Source organism: Ceratosolen solmsi, unplaced genomic scaffold, assembly GCF_000503995.2.
Source record: "Ceratosolen solmsi marchali unplaced genomic scaffold, CerSol_1.0 scaffold10, whole genome shotgun sequence".
Lineage (NCBI taxonomy): Eukaryota > Metazoa > Arthropoda > Insecta > Hymenoptera > Agaonidae > Ceratosolen > Ceratosolen solmsi.
Genome location: NW_011948412.1, coordinates 8,899,357 through 8,914,939, shown reverse-complemented (window position 1 = coordinate 8,914,939; position 15,583 = coordinate 8,899,357). Strand labels below are relative to the sequence as shown.

At 34.7% G+C, this 15,583-nt stretch overlaps 1 protein-coding gene across 2 annotated transcripts in view; it reads right to left on the bottom strand.

Annotated features, from left to right (window-relative positions):
* Positions 1 to 1,515: 1,515 nt before the first annotated feature.
* Positions 1,516 to 15,583, bottom strand: part of LOC105369025 (F-box/LRR-repeat protein 20) — a 15,543-nt gene continuing 1,475 nt past the window's right edge. Inside the window, exons 2-9 of one of the 2 annotated variants that reach the window (XM_011508266.1) lie at positions 11,393 to 11,626; positions 8,325 to 8,392; positions 8,133 to 8,262; positions 3,676 to 4,137; positions 3,394 to 3,585; positions 3,193 to 3,294; positions 2,383 to 2,598; positions 1,516 to 1,791 (exon numbers count right to left, since the gene is read on the bottom strand). In XM_011508266.1, the coding sequence (XP_011506568.1) occupies positions 1,684 to 1,791; positions 2,383 to 2,598; positions 3,193 to 3,294; positions 3,394 to 3,585; positions 3,676 to 4,137; positions 8,133 to 8,262; positions 8,325 to 8,392; positions 11,393 to 11,626 (1,512 nt within the window). In that variant the 3' untranslated portion in view covers positions 1,516 to 1,683. The remainder of the gene's footprint in view (positions 1,792 to 2,382; positions 2,599 to 3,192; positions 3,295 to 3,393; positions 3,586 to 3,675; positions 4,138 to 8,132; positions 8,263 to 8,324; positions 8,393 to 11,392; positions 11,627 to 15,583) is intronic. The other variant, XM_011508274.1, reaches the window with a different exon arrangement.

Below are 15,583 nucleotides of genomic sequence, written 5' to 3'. Positions count from 1 at the left end.
ATGGGGGATGGGGATGGAGTTGGGGAGGGTAAGATCCGCCTCCTTGAAATGCTCGCGTTTGTTTGTTGTCGCACAAATTAGCCAACATGTAAAAAGGTCGAATTAAATGTGAATGGTAAAAGATTTACAACGACTATAAGATCGCTTATAAAACAGAGTAACACACACATAAAGTTTTCATTGGCATTGTAAATTAATAACTTTTGACAAGAATCGTACTATCTCGCAGTATTAAGATGCGCCGACTAATTTCGTAATATCGATCATGGATCTTCTTCAAACTTTGGTAATTCATCGAATGAGCAACGGGTTTTAATATTCGAATTGTAAGTGTGTCGTATGAAAGATTAAGATACACCGGCATCGTTAACGCTGGTAAAGTCAACCATGTCTTTTGTCTGCATTTATTTGTTTTGCTTCTGCTTTAAATAACGCTTTGATTCGTTTTATCAGTCTGAACTCTCCAGTCAATGTTGGCCTGCCCACGCAATCGATGGCTCCATTGACACTCGAGGAGATGCGATAAATGTTTTATCGTAATAATGATCATTATCATTTATCGTTAATATGATTATTATTATAACTCTTATCATTATTATTAATATTATTATTAATATTATCGTCGTCGTCATCAGTATCATCATTATCATCGCCATCATCATTATTATCATTATTCCAGCAATTTGTAATTATTATAATTATTATTAGTATTAAAATTGAGTGAGTCTCATGAAAAGAAACGATTCAGTGCCGACAAGATTGGCATTCGTTACATCGTGAACACAATAACCATAATAATAATGTTGGAATGTGTATCCCATTGGGGCGCTGAATGATTTTTTTTTCACAAGAGGGTGACTCGCGCAGGCGCGTAGATCGAGTCTTCTGAACGACAATGAACTCGCCTCGTGTAGTCGGCCGTTATAAACCTAAAATACTAAAATGCATCGTGTGTAGATGTCTGAGTAGTCTCCTCCTCCTGTAGCGTAGTCCTCGGAAGGGGAGATGCTTCGATGTGCCACGTCATTCTTTCTTATGCTTCTCGGTAGCCCAAGAGGAAGTTGACGATATACAAGTTTATATCGTTTAGATTATCCTTAAAAGTTTGTGCGATCTCCGGCCCTTCGTCTCGTCCTCTTCCTCGTCCCTCTCCCCCGGTTACACGACCTAATACGATGAGTTGGATTAAAGGGGGAGGGTGGGATGGAGGGATAGAGGGAACGGAGGGTTGAAAAATTAACGTTAAAGAAAGTGGAAAAGAATTATTCGCAACAACGCGTATGGAAAGGGAGCGAAGCGAGCCCCGAGGTCGAGCCATGCTTGGGCCCGAAGAAAGTACGTCCAATCGGTAGGACTTTATATGCAAGGGGCGCATCTCCTCGTTGTATTTCTTGCCTCCCAAATGCTCCTGTAAGCCTTCCGTCCTTGTACCTACGTCTCTCTCTATCTCTCTCTCTCTCTCAACCTCTCTCTCTCTCTCTCTGTGTGTGTGTGTGTGTGTGTGTGTGCGCGCGCGCGCGCAGGCGCTCGTACCGAGCGCCGCCGTTATCTCGTAAAAATGGATCAGCGCGCGTCTCCGCTTCAGGCCGCGGGGGCTATTACGTAAGCCGTTGACCAGCGGTTGCTGGGGCTCGAGCGGCATAGGCTCAGGACGTGGTACCGGGTGTACACGACGGTACGGAATCACAGAATGACGCAGCAGCGACAGTATCGTTGTCGCGAGGCGCCTGCGCTCGGAGGAGGCGACACTGGTGCAAAGTACGCGTGTACTTTAATGTTTGGCAGGTGCGTCTGAAAAGCAAAAGCATTACGTACAGTTGGTAGTTTGGCCTATTGAAATTCGTTTTAGATAAGTTATAATGAGCGAGGCTCGCTGCCCGGATATATGAAGAGGAGGAGAGATAAGAATGATAATAAATTCCGTTCGTTTATCCTTGTGCGTCGTTACTCACCGCATCGTGGATATGAAAATCAACGAGCAATCCTAGAAACGACGGCCCGTTAAGTAAGAACACATAAGCATTTGCGCATTTATTTACTCGTAGTTAGTTAGTTCTCGGCATTAAAACTTATTTTTCATTATTTAATTTACCGCTTATTTGCATTGTTATGGCGTTGAGCATTATATAGGACCATTACAAAGCGTTTAATGCTTTGTTATGCTTTCATTGCATTTTAAATGCTACATTCGAAACACTCGGGGAAAACAATAATTCACAAGGCATTTCCCATTAAAGATCTTTTTAAACAACTTTTTCCAATTTAACGCCAATGCGTCGCGCATACGTAAAGCAATACATAATAGCTTGTAAAATTGCCGTTTGCTTGGCATTTAAACGAACTAATTGCGCGCACCGGACTCTACTCCTCGTGTTTACTTACTCTGAGTCTACGTATGCCAGCCCTTGTGATTAATTGGCAGTCATAAAGCTCGATGCGCTCGAGATTGTGGCAAGCTTGCAGTAGGTGATCGAGACTGGCGTCAGTGATAAGCGGACAGTTGTCGAGCTCCAGCACGGCCAAGTGTTCGGCGGCGCACGGCGAGAGTGCCAACTGCCTAATACCTTCGTCGGTTATAAGTTCGCAATGTGACAGACTCTTTGTGAAAAATATAAGATATATTAGTTAGTGGTGGCGAATGACGATTGATCCCTCGTTAAATTTAATGCATACACTTTACACGCGTTTTCCGTTGTTCGCCGTTCCATTGACGTTGCTCGCGCGTCTATAGGTAATGTTGTACAAAGTTCGAGTACATCGATTCGCTCAGTCGCGAAACCCTCTTGTGATATTAATTCCGAGAGATCTTAGCCTTTGCGTAGGTAATAGATAGTTGCGATGGTCAAATGAATATTAGCGCTCACGTCATTTCGTCACATCGACTTGTCGTTGTTATCGGAAATACGTCGTTAAAAGACGTTTTACACACGCGAAAGATCAACATGCCTTGGAGACGAGGTTTTAACGAGTTACATCGCGTAGATGGATTATCGAACGAAATGCAAAAGTACTACGCGCCAATTTGACATCGTTTAGCATGTCGAATATTGTCCGTTTGATTTATTGAAAGGACGGAATCCAAAAGATGATAAAATAATGGAAACTAGCAGAAGTAACTCCTCCATGCTCTCATAGGGCAACGCATCGAGTGTACAACAGTGTGTAAATTGGAATCGAGCGAGCAAAACTCACAAGTTTCTCTAGTCGTGGACAGCCCATGGCTAAATGAATGAGCGTCGCGTCGGTTATGAGGACGCATTCTTCCAAGTCCATTTTCTCCAACAGTCGGCAATTCTATCGAGAAAATAGCATTAATATTATTAAGAAGAAGTAGTTGGTGGGTGGGGATTTTTAGACGATTTTTGGCGGCGATTGGCTCGCACGTTATTTTACCCTCGCAAGTGCTTGGAATCCAGCGTCGGTAAAGTGGGCACAGGCCACGCACTCCAAGACACTGAGAAGAGGACAGTGTTGCGCGAGCGTGACGAGTGTCGCGTCCGTTAAATTCGGACAGTTGGATATGCAAACGTAATGCAACCGGGTACACCTCTCGCTCAGCTCTCTTACCGCCTCGTCCGTTATATTCTGCAATAGGAAAGGCAAAGAGTTATGAGACCGGTATGTCGCCGGATATTTTGTAAAGTCGTGTGTGGAGTGCGCAGGATCATACGTTACCCTGCACTCGTGCAGATTCATGGCCTCGAGCTTGGGGCAGAAGCGCGCGAGACACTTGACCGCTCGGTCGGTCAGTTGCCGGCAGCCTTTGCTCAGAAAGCTCCTGAGCTCCGGGCAGCCGCGCACCAGGGCCTCGACTCCTTTATCCGTAAGCAGCTCGCACCACGAGAGATTGATGTGGGTGAGGAGGGGGCAGCCGTCCGCGAGGTCTTTGAGGGAGAGGTCCGTGATCTCCGGGCAAGAGTCGAGGTTCAGTCGTTGGAGCTTCGGGCAGTGGCTGCTGAGGGCCGCGCACGTCGCGTCCGAGATCTTCTTACATTGGCTCAGATTTAGTTCCTCGATGTTAGGGCAGGACTGGGCCAGCGTCCTCATCGACAGGTTGCCGATACTCTGGCAGCCGCGTAACGACAGCTGCCGTAAGAATCCGCCGCATCGACGCGATATATTCTCGATCACTGGGCCCTTTAAACGCGGTCGTAACATATTTATCCCACCAGCTTATTACATGTTTCTTAGTCTATGTCTATGCGGTGGTTGGCTTAACTTTTTTTCCACTAAATTTTTTTCTTTTTTATTTTGTGTATGCGTGTGCGTGCGTTTGTGTGCGTGCGTGTGTTTGTTTTTACTAAGTCAAGGTGAGGTCGGCCTCCGAGCAAGGAATATTCCCACGCATTACTTTTTGATTTTCGCGTTTGCATCATCGAATCTCTCTACAATTGTACGAAGGTTAATCAAGGAGGAAAAACCTTTTGCAACCATTCAATGGTTATTATTATGTTTAACCTAGAATAACAGTGATGCACTTAGAAAGAGATCACGTACGTATAATTTCATTGATTAGTAAAAATCATAACGTTGGAATTTGCAGGAGAGCGACCCGTTCTGTGCAACAATGACCTGGCTCGCGGTTACCTTAAGCCTAATAAAAGTAAGTTTAGGCTAAGGGATGGAACACAGTAGTATCGCCTATCCAGTCGGAAGTTTCATCAATTCAAACGAAACCTACGAATGCTTAAGTATTTTGTAATATTATAAATCGTGAAAATTAAATAGTAAAGTCCGTTTAGAATATTATCCATTAGGTGGATTTGTATGAAATATTGGGTCGAATTTTTTTCCAATAAAATTATTTTACATGGCTTCGTAACTATACGGCAAATATTTGTTCTCTTTTATTTATTACTTTTTTTTATTTATTTTTTTATTTATTTGCGTTGCTATTTTTTTTTTTTCATCACTTGCAACAATACCGCGTGAAGAAATTATTTTGCAAAATGAGGCTATTTTTACTTTAATATTTCAGTTCAATTATTTGGATATTTCTTTACTTGCATAATATTAATCGCCCTAACCGATAAATTTGAAGAATGAACGATGTCAAAATTGAATACATCAGATCTTTCATTCGATAAAGAAAGAGAATTTTATAAAATTTCTATTTGAAATAATGGCATTATCAGATATACTTTTCCAAGGGAAGAAATGATAAGAACGAATTTGACCTCCATCGTTTTCTTTTAAAAACTCTGCTTCTCTCTCTCTCTCTCTCTCTCTCTCTCTCTCTCTCATACAAATATACAAATGTTCAAGTGCCTAGCTGCGCAATACGCATATCAAAGTGATTCCCGGTAACGAATCCATTAAAAAAAAGCATCACGTACCAAAACCATCATCAAATTAACTTCAAATATAGCAAAATGCTTATAACATATTTATTAATCATTTTAATCTAAGACTTGAAATAGAACTTTACGTTAGAATGTTTCGTGACGACCATTAGATTACATTTTTGCGCTTATACAATAATGACAAGAAAAGCACACGCCATGAGAACATTCGCTTTTTAATTTAATAACCATTCGCGATATAAAACACTATCTAACGTGATATACCGGATTATGTATTTGCAGCAATTTCATGCAAAACCGCAAAACTAAAAGCTAGACGGTGCACGTTGTGGAAACTAGCACGTTTTGTTTGCCTTATGAAAAACGAAATATTTCGGTTTGCCACGTAAACGAGCACGTTTCGTTATTTCTTTGGAATATAAGCGTATTTGGTCTTTGGCTACGAATACTAACTGGTTAAACTGATTCATAGCCCATTGTATCCGTGAGCAATGGTCGTGTGGCCATTTACAGGCATTTCATATTTCTTCGTGTTTTTTTTTTTTTTTTTATTTATTTATTTATTTATTTTATTTTTTTTTATACAGCTTATAAACCCATATTAATTCGATAATTTTATTAGACAGATTCGTACATTCTAAGGCGCAATACGCGTAAAGGTATCTTACATAATACTTTAATAGCAGCACTTTACTATTTAATACAGTTGTTTGGAAATTTTTCCTTTAAGCCTTTACAATAATAACAGCAACAATAATATCAAAAATTTAATTAATTAGCATTTACGAACGTAGAAATTATTATTTGGCTTAATGTATCATGCAGTAAATATTAATCGTAAAATTCCTGATTTTTGTACTTTTTCCTGCTCCAAGTAACGCAGGTATTTTAATTATATTTTATTTTATACGTAATTAAACACGTACAATTATGGAAAAATCAAAAAATCAAAAGAACGAAAAAAAAAAAAACATACAAACAAACAAACAAACGTCTTCCTACGTCTTTTAAGTAAAATCTATAACACTTTCGCGGCTATTAAATAAAACTATAATATGCTTTAAGCAAGTGAAATTATAAAATAACGTGATTGCATTAGTGGTGTAAATAACGAATCGAGCAAGGCTTATATAATTTATAGTTTTTCCACCTCTTAATACGATGCCAATTGAAAATAATTCATCATACCTTCGTAATGCACCAAACGAAAATTAAACTAATGTCTTTTGCTTTATAAGATAAAAATTAGAAATATACTGCGTTTCGTTTGATCTCAAAATCTTATAATACGCTTGCGACTATTTCGCCCCTTCACATTGGATTTTCATAGATACTGCAGAATAAATATATCGTTTATTGGATTACGTAAAGTGGATCGAGTATTTTTGAAAGCTCATTCGCGCAGCTGGAGATATCGCAATGTCTGGAGAGTTAAGACGCGAATGGTTATCCAATATGTTTACTCTTGCTTATTACTCGAATTATATATTATTTATTTATTTTTTTTTTTTTTTTTTTTTTTTTTTTTTTTTTTTTTAAGTGGTCTTATACCAGACTGCTACCAATGCGAATAGCTACTCGTAATGGACTCTCTCACTTCGATTATCTCTGAATAATGCCAAAACATTTAGCTCTCTGTCGCCTTTTAGATGATTCCTTCTTACGTTCTCATTACTTCGGCGATCATTCCATTCTTCGCTCTCCTCGCGCTTTGTCTTCGCGCACACTTCCCATTTACGTGCATTCCCGAACAAGAGTACCGATTGAAACGTCAACGGCTCCATTTTCCTATTTGTTCTTTAACGACAGCTGAGCTTGCTCCTGTATGCCCGGCACAGCATTAAAATCGCTATCTATCTCGTTTTAATCGCTGACGCAGCTCCCCTGTTTAGCGATTGAGCTCCGCTCGCCTAGATACTCGTCTTCGATTCCCCGGCATTGACTCTTCTAATGTGTAATTCCCTACTCAAATTCCGCTCGGCTTTTGTACTTTGTGTGCTCGCTGTTAGTTTTATATAAATTGCGTGCATTGGCTGGTTTGGTAAATTCGTCCTATATTCGCTCTCTTACGATCCACTCCGGCTTTACCATGCATTTGGAAATGGCGCCTTCTATTCGCCATGCTCCGCGGTATTTACAAAGTAACGATTTAAAATGTTTCTTCCCAAATATTTCTTCATCTCCGCGTACATTTTAATATTTAGAAAATACTAGCATGCTAAGTGTATGCATTACTAATGTGTTTGAGTTTGGTAATTTTTCATATTGTGCAAGTAAATTTAAAATAATTATACTTTAAATATTGATATTAATTTTGTTATCATTTATTGTTTCATGGCTTTCGTTTAAATAGCGTTAAATAATTTTCAAATTCAGAACTCAAATGCACCCCATGATTCCAAAAGTCATTTTTTATTTCAACGATCTATTATTCCATTTGTTTCATTTCATAAGGGAAATTGCATATATATATATATATATTTGGCATATAACGTTCTATTCCAACTTAACGAATCGATATTTAAAAGTGAATATCGCGGAATATTTTTAAATATCACCTACCCATATACGGTAAACGATAAAATAAAAAAATAAAAAAAAATAAAAAAATCCATTGCAATTATTATTCGGTCATTTATGTTTGGAAAATACAAAATATTAATCGATTAATACAAATTAATACAAAAAATAATCCGCACCGAGTGTAACACGATAGTCATTTGTGCTAATGTTCAAACGATTTGACATTAAAGTTTTTAAGAAAATCAAAGTATAAACTTTTATGTTCGCGGATTCTCCGCTAGGAAGTAAAACATTTGACGTCGTTACCTCTACATCTCGTTGGAAGTCGAAGAGATCGATTCTTTGCCAATTTGATCCATCGAGAGCTAAGACATTCCATGCTTTGCTTACTTGAGCACAGCGACATAAGGAAACAACGTCCAAGTATGACAATATTCTGAAATACATACGATAGTTATCTATTTCATATATTTGTTTCATTTTATTATCATTACACACCTTAGTAATAATTCCTTTGGCAGTTTTTTGTTGATTTGGGCTTCGTCGTCATGAAAAACCCATGTCAACTGTAAACATGGGCACAATTTATATATTTTCTTTGCTTTTACAACAACATTGTTGATTGAATATCGACAAATATTAAATAATATCAGCGTTGCCCTTCTGTTATTCTATCCATTTTATTATTATTATAATTATTAATATAGATCAATAGATGCCCTAATGATATTAATGATAAATTATACATCACGAATAATATTAAGATAAGCAGATAAATCTATCTAGTTCTTTAATGATTAATATATTCTACGGCTCGCGACTCCATAAGTAAATAAATATAATAAATAAATTCTATTCATTGAGTATATTAATTGACAAGATTAATATGAATTAACAAAGAATTTTATTTGCTATTTATATTTTACGAAAAGAATTAAATGCCCTCATTGAATTGGACATCTAAGTAGTTTATAAATGTTTTAATATTCTGATTTAGTCGCTTATTTTCATTAATATCAGGTTTAATATTTCATTTTTCCATAACATTGCTACTCTGAACGATAATTTTAATAATTTATTTATACAATTAGATAAATTCATTTCCATTTCTCTCTATTTATTGCTTAAAGTTAATTTCACTGTACTTAACATGCATATAATACATAATATCGTGGAGATTTTTAAGGGACGTTGACGATTGTGTCTGAATAATTCGAGGCGATAAGCGATTGCAATTAAAAATTAAACTTATGCAAATCTTATGAATTATTTAGTAAAAGTATTAGCGGAAGAACCTTCCCTAACAATTCTATATTCATAGTATTGCTCAAAGCGTTACTACTATACTTACAAATTCATACAAGGATAGATTATAATTATATGCATAGGTTGGTCATACAGATTATACATGGATCAAAGTATTTCCTACTTATATACATGCATGCATATGTATGGAATACGTTCGATTCTTATGTCGAACACGCACAGGTAGACGCAAAATTTGCTAATAAAGCAATGTTAAAAGATAAAACATTCATATAATGCTTTCAATCCCATAAATAAAAGAAAGTGCGCGCAAAAAACAAACAACCATTGATTTTACACTGCGTGCTATGTAAATAATTGTTGTAGTAAGGAAATTGCAATATAAATAATAAAAAAAGGCTAATTTAAATGATCTTGACAGAAATTATTCGATTAATGAATGAAACAATAATTAATAACTATTACATGGGGAAAAATAGAATTTTTATATATATTTTATATATATATATTTATTTATTTATTTATTTCACTTTTGTGATAATTTTTTGAAATTTATATCGGATTCGATATATCGGTACAAGAATTAACAAATCAGTAAACTATTAAAGCTGAATAAATCGATGAAAAATTTTAATACGAATTCTTACGGATAAGATGACGAACCAACATGTAGAAGTTCCGAACAAAATGAGGAAAAGGATGAATCTTAAAGCATAATATAAACAATGAAAAAATAGTATATACACTTTTGTTAAAAAAAAAAAGAAAAAAGAAATAATAATAATAATAATAATAATAATAATAATATAAATTATAAAATGTATTGCTACAGCAATACATAGTTCTGAAAAATTGAAAATTCATGTCAAATTGGATAAATTTCATTGATTCTTATAGTTGGCATACTTATTTTAGAGAAATGTATAAAATTGCTATTTTATAATAATAAAATATTGTTTTTCAATTCTTTTATTGAATCAAATTATTATATTATATTTGCATTGAACAATGAATTTACAAATATATTATAATTTTTTGCTTTCTGTAATTTAACAAACAATAATAATTTATAATAGTAATTTTTTTTAATTAACACTAATATAATGCCTAACTGTACTTAAAAAGCCTAGGACTCTTAGATTCATAAATATAATTTTATTTCAAATTACTTTTATAAAGATATAATTGAAAATTTTACATTTATCCTAAATGAAAAATTTTCAAATATTTTCTCATCAAATACTTTTAAAATCTTTTGGAATTTCATCCACATTAATTTTGATCATGATGTTTCATATAATAAAATTATTATTAGATTTTAATAGAAAAATCACATAATTGTAAAATATACGCTCTTTAGTTTATTTTTATTATTAGGTTTTTTAACGATTGAAGAACACTTTAAATTAACATTTTGATTAACATTTTAAATGATAAAGGTTGAATTTATTATCAATAAATACTAAAATTATAATAATGGCATATAACGACCTGTATTACGTGCAACCTTCTTTGCCATATTCATATAAATAAATGATAATATTATAAGTAAATATTTTCATTTATGCATAATTTCGATTAATAAGTCAGCCGCAATAGCGTAGCATTGTTAATAATTTTGAGCTTATGGATTATTGTCAGATTTCTAAATGTTTCAAAAAAAGTATTATAATATTCAGAAAAAAAAGTCTGAAAATTTATCAATTCATAATTATAGATTTGCAAATAATAAGTCAATAAGAACAGGCCAGCATTTTTTACATACGAATTGCAGTAGTAGTAGTAGTAGTAGTAGTAGTAGTAGTAGTAGTAGTAGTAGTAGTAGTAGTAGTAGTAGTAGTAGTAGTAGTAGTAGTAGTAGTAGTAGTAGTAGTAGTAGTAGTAGTAGTAGTAGTAGTAGTAGTAGTAGTAGTAGTAGTATTTGTTGTTGTTGTTATTGTTGTTATTGTTGGGAATCAATGCTTTTTCACCATTATATATATATATATATATTTATAATTTGCACACTAATTGTAGAATATAAATTTGCATATGGTAATACAACACTATTAAGTCAGATGTAATAAAGTGCGTGAAGCTCAATTAATAAAAATTAAATTTTATTGTTAGATTTGATAGACGTGAATATATTTTGCATAAAAACGGAGAGTAATTTTAATCCATTGTAGAGCCGTAATGTGGTCTTAATGTCGTGATTTAATGTCAGCTTTGTAATTGTTCGGGACAATGAAGACGAAGAATTATGAATATTTGAAGAAAAATGAAATGGCACGAAGAAGGTTGAATTGATTAAAACGAACCTGCATGTAAGACTGCTTCATGGTTGTGACGGGATTGTTGTGAGAATGCGATTGTGATGCATAGTAACTGCCTTGATGATGGTGGTGATGATAATGATGGGGCTGATGATGATGATAGTGATGAGAGGGATGTTGTTGCCTCCACCACTGACTAGTGGCCCCAGACTCTTCAACTGGTTGAACCCCGTGACCAACTTGACCTTCTCCGCCCACACCTACTCGACTTACTTTTTTCTACAACACATTTCGATGTCCCCGGTTCAGCTATTTTTTTCATTTCCCATTTGTTCATAATTTTTTAATTGAGCCTACCAACTATTCGTTCAATGGATATACCAATCCTTTCCCTTTATTTCGTTCTCTTTCTTTCATTTTCATCTCTTTTTATTTCGGCCTATTCCCTCGTATCCATGTTTGTCTTTAATTTTTTCTTTGTTTCTTTATTTTATCATTTCCATTTTTCATTTTTCTTTTTAATTTAACCTTTACGTTATATGTGCTGTTTCCCATAAGAGCACGAAGACTGCGAAATGTTTTTAACAAAATATTAAGGCAATCTTTTATATTAAATATGTGCCATTAAATGCCATTAGGCGAAATTTCCCATCCAAATTCCGAAAGTTTATAATAAATTTGATGCTACTTCATTTGTAAACTATTATTATAGGTAATCCTAAACCTTGAACTTTGCTAATCGAAGTGACATTCAATAATTGATCTCCGATGATCTTGGATAATTTTTTTAATTATATCAATAGTAGTTATGTCTGTGAAATATTGTATTTGTACAAAAAAAAAAAAAAAAAAAAAAAAAAAAAAAAAAACAATAATATTCGTATAAATAAGCTATAAATGAAATTTGTGTCGAATGCATGTAAACAAACTTGTTAAATTATTTATATAAAAAGCCATTATCGTCTGTTAATCGTATTATTTATAAGACATTAACTTTGCATACAACCTTGTCGAATAAATTTTTAGTTTATGAATACTTTGTGCTTTTCCTCGAATGTTATTTGTATTATTATTTTGTCATCTTACGAAGATAAATAAAATACTTGTCCATTCAAAAGCTCATGTTCCATAGATTCGGTTGTAAGAAATGATATCAATTTTATGTGCTCGAAAGAAATAAAGTTTTCATTTATTAATTAAGACTTGCAGTCTACGCGACTTCCTGTAATATTCTTAGACAGCAGTTGCTTGATTAATTAAAAATTAAAAAAATTGTATGATCACTTATGTACTATTGGCAGAACAAAGTATGATATAATCGATGATATTTTCAATGATAAAGGCACAGATTTATAGGGAAGTGAAGATAGATGAGAATCATAGGCCGTATTTGTATAAAATATTTTCTATATTTTTCGACCTTAAAACATAAAAAATGCAAGCTAAGTGGAAAGTCCGTTACTACCATTTACACTTGTACTTTGTTTATTGTCCCGTGCCAATTTCAGAATCAAATAATGTATAAATAAATTCATTTATGTCCTCAACTTGCTCAAGTATTAGCATACATTAATCTATCGTTATTTTTCTGAAAGTAAGGCATAATTGACATTGATTTAAAAAAAAAATTAAAAAAAAAAAAATAAAAAAAAAATAAAAAAAAAAAATAAAATAAAAAAAGTGATAGAAAAGAAAAAAAACAGTTGAATTTTGTAGAAATCAAATGAAGCTCAAATCAATATTATCACAATTTTAATCAAGAAATTACAAAATAAAATTGTTTTTATAACAATTTTAATCATTCATTTTCACCGGCATGTATAAAGTATAATATTCTTAAATATTTTTATAATGGTAGATTGGGGCATTTTGGAGATCATTTAATTTTAGAATTCGCATGCAATCGAATATTTTCAATGTGATATAACTAATTATTAATAAACGTCAATTTTTAAATACTTTTAGGACAGCGTGAAAGTGAGCGGGCACCCTCGATAAATTATATACAGTGGCAGAAAACAGAAAAACAACCATAAAAATTTCAAAGCTTAAATCTATAGTATCGTTAGGAAATTTTCAATTACAAAATAAGGAAAACGCAGTATAATAAAGCTCAATAATTGTTTATTAAACAAGATTCGTAAAATAATGAAGGTCGCTAAGGAATCATTTATTAATTTAAACATTAATACGTCATTGATTATTTCAATCTCGCTATTAACTATCCATGGCTAACCACATAATTGGTCGAAACAAAGCATACGCTCATTTTAGATTTATTATTATTATTATTATTATTATTATTATTATTATTATTATTATTATTATTGTCTTGCTAAGTCAAGCCTACAGAATAAGCAGTATATGATCGGGCAGTGCAAATCATTTGTTTGATCTACTTATATAAATGACACATGTATTTGTATAGCAACAAATGTGAAATATGAACTAAATATTTTTAATAGAAATAAAAGCAAGACTACAAGGTGAACATAGCAGTTCATTAACGAACGTAATTATAAAAACGAAAAAAACAAACAAACAAAAAAAATAAAAATTTAAAGATATAAAAGAAAGGAAATTTTGTTTGTTTGTTTGTTTTTCACAGACTTATGACATCAAGAGTTCCGAATTCTAAATGCAACAATGAATGGCGGAAATACGCTTGATTACACGATTATTAGCCGTTTATAGTCATTTGTTAAATATACAATTAATGTACGAATGATAATTAATAAACTTTTGGAGCTTCAATAATAATAAATTAACTATTAGATTCAATCTTTTGTCAGTTATATAAAATGTGAGCGTTGCGTTGACAATAAAACAAATATGTTATTATATAATCCTACTCGCATTGTACGATTGTTAAGTGCGATTGTCAATGCAGAATCGATTTGTAGAAGGGAAAATAAACGAAAAAAGAAAAAAAAAAAAGAAAAAAGAGAAAATGAAAAAATGAAAAATTGAATATAAAGTTAGAGAAGGAGAAGAAGAAGAAGAGGAAGAAGAAGAAGAAGAAGAAGAACAAGAAGAAGAAGAAGATGATGATGATAACGATGATGATGATGCCGATGATGATGATGATGACGACGACGATGATGATGATGCCGATGATGATGATGATGACGACGACGATGATGATGATGCCGATGATGATGATGATGATGACGATGATGATGATGATGATGACGAAGAAGAAAGAAGAAAAATAAATGAGAGGAAAATCGTATGTACAAAGCAACCTTGTCCGATGTATGTGAAATCCTCAATCCGGGCATATTTATTTATTTACTGCAAGTATCTAATGGCGCAAATTAGCATTGGAAAAGCCGGAGAATGGGTGGAGTGGGGACTCAGTTGTTTGCGTTAATTTCGATATTTCGTTCGCTGGGGAGGAGGACATTATTGTTTTGAGGCGCGTTCGACGATTGCCAAACGTTCTATTTTTCTAAGTAGAACATTTGCGAGCAAATTGCAGTAATAAATCCGCCGGCAAGGGAATTTTCGGATGGATGGATGGATGAATGTGTGGATGGCTGAATGGATTGATGAATGCACGCACGTACGCACGTACGCACGCACGCACGCTAGCAGGCACTTATATAAAGTCGGAGCGGTAATGAGCGAAAAGTGCGTGCGAATTGTCAAATGTTTATGCGAGATGATAAGCGCGCGAGTTGCGAGGCGATGCTCGCGAAGTACTGTGGCTCCTGAGCATCGCGACTTACGTCGACTCGACAGTCGTCGATTCTCTCGGCTTTTCGACAATTGCAGTTGCAGCTGGGCTGCCGATTGGCGCTGGCTCTCGTAATGAAAAATAAGCCCGTCGTTAGCTGACCTTAATCCAAGATTATCTGACCTAAAGTAAAAGCTCGGTTGAGAGAGCATCGGCAGGTCGTAGCAATCGTCGCGTAGGTTCCTATCGCTTATCACGACTAATCTGGTATTTAGGGGGGGGGGGGGGGGGGGGTGATGGACTCCAGCTCCGCGCGGCCTTCGGGAAAAAGGTGAAAAGAGGAAACGGGAGTAAGAACAAAGAAAAGGGTCGAATAAGCCTTTGGTGGTGGCGGTGGCGGTGACTGCCGCGGCTGGGTAGTAGTGGATGATGAGGGATGGTGAGGGGGGCATTGAAGAGGAAGGGAAAGTGGAGGAGGGGATGGCGAGAGGCAAAGACGGAGTCGTACTGGTCGTAGGTAAACAGATAACGATGGGCGGGGGGGGGGGGGCCGATTG